The sequence below is a fragment of the Oryctolagus cuniculus genome, chromosome 7, assembly GCF_051225735.1.
Source record: "Oryctolagus cuniculus isolate XC-2025 breed Fujian yellow rabbit chromosome 7, ASM5122573v1, whole genome shotgun sequence".
Classification (NCBI taxonomy): domain Eukaryota; kingdom Metazoa; phylum Chordata; class Mammalia; order Lagomorpha; family Leporidae; genus Oryctolagus; species Oryctolagus cuniculus.
Genome location: NC_142873.1, coordinates 164704649 through 164710648, shown reverse-complemented (window position 1 = coordinate 164710648; position 6000 = coordinate 164704649). Strand labels below are relative to the sequence as shown.

General features: G+C 69.8%; 1 protein-coding gene across 3 annotated transcripts; it reads right to left on the bottom strand.

Moving 5' to 3' along the window:
• Positions 1 to 3808: 3808 nt before the first annotated feature.
• Positions 3809 to 5408, bottom strand: TMEM52 (transmembrane protein 52). 3 transcript variants are annotated; one of them, XM_017340629.4, is made up of 5 exons: positions 5220 to 5408; positions 5087 to 5130; positions 4942 to 5001; positions 4417 to 4595; positions 3809 to 4337 (listed from the first exon to the last, which is right to left on the bottom strand). In XM_017340629.4, the coding sequence occupies exons 1-5, from the start codon at positions 5283 to 5285 to the stop codon at positions 4126 to 4128; spliced, it is 561 nt and encodes a 186-aa protein (XP_017196118.1). In that variant the 5' UTR covers positions 5286 to 5408; the 3' UTR covers positions 3809 to 4125. The 3 variants fall into 3 exon arrangements, with proteins under 3 accessions (XP_017196118.1, XP_002724499.1, XP_017196120.1); XM_002724453.6 differs by having other exon boundaries at positions 4942 to 4983; positions 5220 to 5400; XM_017340631.4 differs by lacking the exon at positions 4942 to 5001 and having other exon boundaries at positions 5220 to 5401.
• Between the last annotated feature and the right edge of the window lie 592 nt (positions 5409 to 6000).

Sequence of the window (6000 nt, the reverse complement as noted above, 5' to 3'; positions counted from 1 at the left end):
TCTGCTCGAAAGGCAGAGGGGAAGAGAGACCGAGATGGAGAGAGAGGTCCTCCATCCACTGGTTCCCTCCCCGGGTGCCTGCAACAGCCAGGCTGAAGCTGGGAGCCAGGGGCTCCACCCAGTCCCCCATGTGGGTGCAGGGGCCCAAGCACTTGGGCCGTCCTCTGCTGCTTTCCCAGGCTGTTAGCAGGGAGCTGGATCGGAAGTGGAGCAGCCGGGACTCGAACCAGCGCCGGGATGTAGGATGCTGGCGGCCCGAGGAGCGGCTTAACCGCCCCTTTCTGCTTACAGAAAGTATGCTTTCCTGATTGGAAAATGAAGAACTTCACGGCTCCCAGGCCCTGGGCACACACAGAGAGCTGAAAGCCGCCCGGAGCCGGCTGGCGAGAGGGGAGCGAGCAGAGGGCTCCGGGCGCGGGCTGGGGCACGGCGACCATGGTCGGGGTGTGAACGCAGCCACCACACGCCACAGCCAGGAGGGCCAGTGGGCAGAGGTCATGCATGCGGGGCAGTGAGCCTCTTGTCCACTGCTGGGCCGCATCAGGGGCTGTGCAGAGGAGGCCGGCGCAGTCCCTGGTGTTGGTGTGACCCGCTGGGCTCTGTCCAGGGACAGACAACGTGGGTGGGGGGCCGGATGCTGTGACCCCTCCAACCCTGTGCCTTTGAGGGAAGGAGTTCAGTGCGTGGACACGCCCCAGCCGGGGAGCCGGGGCCAGAGAGCCAGGACGAAGGCTTCTCTCCTGTAGCCACTGTCCCGGGCTTGGCCGGGTGACACCCAGGCTGCAGGCGCCCCCTGGAGCCATCTTGCCCCCGTCAGCACACATCTGCTGGCCTGGGCCTGCACAGAAGTTTCTGGGGGCCCGGGGCTGGGCTGGCTGGGGACACAAAGCGCCCCACCTGCTCAGACTTGTGGGGGCCCGGTGCGGGACTGAGTGTGTGTGTGACCCCGAGGACCACGTCCAGGAGTGAGGGCAGCCGGGTAGCGTGGGGAGGTGAGGGGAGCCCCACGCCCACAGACCTGCCGTCTCCTGGCGCTCTGTGCAGGCTGGCGGCTCTCATGCCTGTGGGCCAGTGCCACTGCCCGCTGGTCAGTGAGACCGGGCAGGAGGGGCTGCTGGTGTCGGGGAGGGCGCCACCTCACTGGCCGCCTGGGCACGCTGCCCCTGGGGCCGGCTAGGAGCTCAGGTTTCAGCAGGAACCCCAGAATAGGCCCCGAGAGCCTGCAGGAACCTGGTCTGGTCTCCCAGATGGCGCCTGTGCCTGCCCTCTGGCCCCCAGCCCGCGCCCTGCCCCCTCCTCCCTGAGCTGTGCGCCCACAGCCACTCTGCGCGGGTGTGCTCCGTCGAGAGGCTCTGCAGTGCTGCCCAGGCTGGACACTGGGCTCGCTGATGGGAGGGGCGGGTGCCAGCTGGCCAGGGTGGGCCTTCCGCGGGATAGTCCAGAGCAGCCCGGAGGCCCTGGCCGAGGGAGGCAGGCTGGGAGGTCAGCTCGGGTGAGGAACAGTGAGGGGGACAGCGTGAGTGCGGGCCCCAGCCCGCGGCCAGCCCCTCTCCGGGCCTCTGCCCCGGCCTGCAGTGCCCGTGTTCATGGTGAGGGGATGTCCAGGCCAGTAAGGGGCTCAGTGGGGAGGGGCCCAGAACAAGGCCAGCAGGGTTTCCCAGGGACCTGGGCAGCCCGGTCCAGCCCGAACTCAGCTGCCACCACTGAGCCACGTGCTCTGCCCAGGGCAGCCTGCTGCCTCCAGCCCAATGCGGCTGCACCCAGGGGCCTCTGTGGGCCCCCAGGGAGAGACAGGCTGGGCAAGGCCGCCAGGCAGAGGGAGGACTTGAGCAGTGCCTGGAGGTCTGAGGGCCTGGGCGGGGTGGGGGCGGCCCTCCGGATGCTTTCTTCACCATGCACCCCACTGCCGCGCTGGCGGTGGGCAGGGGCAGATGCTGGACTGTGCCCTGGGTGCCACTGCAGGCCACCTCCAAGCCCCTCCCTGGGCCATGGGAGCCTCTCCCTGGGAGCCGGCGTGCTGGCCTGGCCACGGCTGCTCCCCACTGGGCCCCGGCACCCACCACCTGCTCTCTCTGGGCTTGTGCCCTGGCCTCTGCTTCCGGGCCTGGCCCTGGCCCACCTGCGCCTGCAGTGCCCACCGTCCCATCACACAGCTGGCTGTGCCCTGGCCTCCCTCTCAGGCCCCCACACTGCGCCCTTGGCCCTCGAAGCTGCTGGGCAGAGCCCTCCACCCCGAGAACCCATCACATATCACCTTGTTCCGGAAGCCTGGGGCTGGGCTGGGCCAGTTGTTGTTGTTTTTAAACACTTATTATTTGAGAGGTAGAGTTACAGACAGAGAGAGGGAGAGAGAGGCGTTCCATCCATCCGCTGGTTCACTCCCCAGATGCTGCAACGGCCAGAGCTGCGCCGATCCAAAGCCAGGAGCCAGGAACTTCCCCCGGGTCTCCCACGCAGGAGCAGGGGCCCAAGGAAGTGGAGCAGCCGGGACTTGAACCGGCGCCCATATGGGATGCTGGCACTGCAGGTGGAGGCTTAGCCCGCTATGCTGCAGCGCCAGCCCCCGGGACCTCCCTTTTCAACTGTGTGCCTTGCAAAGCGGCCAGCTGGATGGACAGGGCAGGTTCCCCAGGACACAGGGGCAAGGGGACCCCTGGTGAGGCCGGGTGTGGCGCCCCTGCCGGTCAGCCGAGCAGATCCAGGAGCGCGCCGGCCTCCGTGGCCAGGGCTGTGGACCGCAGTGGTGCAGGCCTGGGTCAGGGCCTCCCTCGGGCGTGAGGGGAAGAGCCTGAGCCCGCGGGAGGGGCTGCAGCCTTGGGGGGCGCTGTGCCCCACACACAAACTGGGATGGCTTCTGCCGGATCACCCAGAACCAAGGGCGGCTTTGAGCGCAGAGGCTGTTGGCCAGAACTCGCCGAGGCGGGGCCGGGGCCTCAGGGTGAGCGTGGCAGGCGTGCAGGTGTGTGCACCGTCGACCACCAGGTGAGGGGGTGCTGGGAGCCGTGTCCGGGCCCTGCAGGCCGCTGGCCTGGCCCCTGCCCCCAGCCTTCGTGGGCGTGGCAACCTGCAAGCCCAGCAGGAACAGCTGCTGCTGGCCCTCTGCCCACCCTGCCCCGCCCTGGCTCTGCGTCAGGTCAGAGCTCAGCCTTACACACGTGTGCCTCACTGTCCCCGGGCTGACACGTGTGCCTGTTCCCGGGCTGGCATGTGTGTGCATCACTGTCCCCGGCCTGACATGCGTGTGCCTCACTGTCCCCGGGCTGGCATGCGTGTGCCTCTGTCCCCATCTGGCATGCATGTGCCTTACTGTCCCCGGGCTGGCATGCGTGTGCATCACTGTCCCTGGGCTGACATGTGTGCCTGTCCCTGGGCTGACACGCATGTGCCTCTGTCCCCGGGCTAGCGTGTGTGTGCCTCACTGTCCCCGGGCTAGCATGTGTGTGTCTTACTGTCCCCGGGCTGACACACGTGTGCCTCTGTCCCCGGGCTGGCATGTGTGTGTCTCACTGTCCCCGGGCTGACACGCGTGTGCCTCACTGTCCCCGGGCTGACACGCGTGTGCCTCTGTCCCCGGGCTGGCAGGCAGGGGTGGTGCTGACAGGGTCTGGAGGGTTCTCCTGGGGACGTCACAGGCACACGGCCCCGGTCATTTCTGCGACACCTGACACCACCACTGCCCAGCTCTGGGCTCTGGATACCGAAGACGGGACGTGCCGGGGCGGCAGCTCACCCTGTGGCATGGGAGTGGCTGCCGGAGACCCCTCGTCAGCCCTGGAGCCCCAGCGCCCTCCGTGCAGGCCCAGACGAGTTAGGTGTAAACTTTATTCTCTCCCAAAAGCCGTGGCTGGCGCAGCCTTGAGCTCCCTGGGCTCAGGCCCCTGGGCCATCTCCGGGCGGGGACCTCTGGGCTGGGCCCAGGGCTGAGAAGGCAGCAGCCTCCCGGGAGCTGTGGACAGAGGGCCGCCCGGCAGGCGTCACAGAGCAGCGGGGCCACATGTGACACGTGCAGCATGTCCCCGGGGGGCCCTGGCTCGAGGCCCCAGCACCACAAGCTCTGGTCCGATGGCTCATCCCCTCCTGGGGGCACCAAGCCTAGGGCCCTGGGCGCTGGGCCCCTGGAGTGGTCTAGGGGCTCGAGACCCCGGGGAGAGCACTGGGCTTCTGGGAGGGAGCCAGGTCTTCCTCTCCGGGTCTGGCCATCTTCACAGCCTCATCGTAGGAGGGTGGCAGCTCGGGGGCGTGGAGGCTGTAGGCAGGAGGAGCCAGGGGGTCCAGGTCCAGCTCCCCAAAGGGCAGAGGTGGCCGCATGCCCAGTGGGCACTGCACGGAGCTGTAGGCTGCAGGGAGCCACGGTGAGTTTGGGGAGCTGGCTTGGCTTCCACCCTCTGGCCCCCCCGAGGGCCGCCAGGCGCTCACAGGTCACCGTGCTGTGCACAGGGCTGTCGCTGTCCACACGGATGACTGTCAGGTGGCAGCGCTGCCACGCGGACGGCGAGTGAGACTGGACACGAGCCTGCTTCCGGAGGCAGCAGAACCGGACACAGCTGGCCGTGAGCCCGCAGAGCAGCAGCAGGAAGACAGCGAGCAGGGTGAGCCTGGCGGGGAGCAGGGCCACCGGCACTGACCCTCGGCCACCAGGCCCAGCCCAGCAGATGCACGGCTGGCCAGAGCTGCCAGAGCCGCCCGCGTAGTCCGGCTGTCTCTCCAGGGCTGGCGGGGGGTGGCCTTGGGCTCACTCCCAGGACATGCTGTCCCAGCCGACTGCACCGTCCCTGTGCCCAGGCTGCCGGCTGTGCCGAGGCCTAGCTCGGGGGCCCAGGGCCCCAGAGCCTTCCTGCTGGCAGCCTGGGAGGAGGCACAATCCAGGCGGCCAGGTGGGGAGGGGGCCTGGCAGACACAAACCCCCCTCCTCTGCGTACCCCCAGGGCGGCCTCCACTTACCCCACGTGCCACAGGCTGCTCCAACGGGCCTGGGCCGGGCACCTGCGGGGACGGCGGCACCTGGAGCAGGCGGGGCACCGGCCGGGCTCCTCACTGCCCGAGCCCCCCCACGGGCCGGGTCCCGACACCCCCCAACCCGACTTACTGGTCCGAGGGGTCGCAGCGGCGGTCAACGAAGCCGAGCGCCACCTGTGGGGACAGGAGTGAGCCCGGGCGCGCCGTGGCCGGAGCGCAGACCCGCCCCGCACTGCCAGAACCCAGCACGCGGCCCGACCCACCTGCGGCAGGAGCAGGAGAGGCAGCAGCAGCAGCAGCAGCGAGAGCCCGCGGCCGCCCGGGGCCATGCTCCGCGCCGACACCGGACCCGGCCGCCTCCGAGTGGCTCCAGGGCGCCCCGCCCGCCGCAGGCCCCGCCCAGCACCCTGACCGCGTGTTCGGGCCTTGTCCGCGGGAAGCCCCGCCCCAAGGCCCCGGGCCACGCCCAGGGTCCGAACCCGCTTTTGACCCTGCCCTCTAGATACCGCGCTCAGCCTAGGCCCCGCCTTCGGATGCCCCGCCCCGCGGCCCCGCCCTCCGGACGGCCGCTCAGCTCGCAGTGGGTGGGCACAGGCGGGGTGTCGCCGGGGGCTGAATGCGGAGCCCTCACCGGGCAGAGCTGGGCTGGGTGTGGCCGGGACGCCCAGCCCCCGCCTCGGATGCCTGCAGCCCACGGACTTGGACTCGACCCTGGCGTCTCCGGCCTGGCTGGAGCCCCTGCTGGGCCCGCGCTGCCCTCTCCTTGTGGTCAGGCCGAGGCAGCACAGCAGCCGGGGCACAGAGCTGAGGGCGGCTGGTCTGGGAGGACCAGCGGAGTGAGCGGGAGGGGACCTGGGCCCGGGGCCTGGGGGCCCAAGGCTCTCTCCTCACCCGGGACTGGGGCAGGGGCTTGGGCCAGCTCCGGATTCAGAACAGAGTGGCCCGAGCTGACGCTGGGCTCCGACTCCGGCTTCCTGCTGCTCTGACCCTGGGGAGGCTGGGTCCCTGCCCCCGTGGGTGAGATGGGGATTGGGTTCCGGGCCC

Excerpts from the sequence above, each read along its gene's own strand:
- TMEM52 (XM_017340629.4), bottom strand. The coding sequence starts at position 5,285 with ATGGCCCCGGGCGGCCGCGGGCTCTCGCTGCTGCTGCTGCTGCTGCCT. Across the intron at positions 5,131-5,219 it reads CTCTCCTGCTCCTGCCGCAG|GTGGCGCTCGGCTTCGTTGA; the intron begins GTGGGTCGGGCC and ends CTGTCCCCACAG. Across the intron at positions 5,002-5,086 it reads CGCTGCGACCCCTCGGACCA|GTGCCGCCGTCCCCGCAGGT; the intron begins GTAAGTCGGGTT and ends CGCCTGCTCCAG.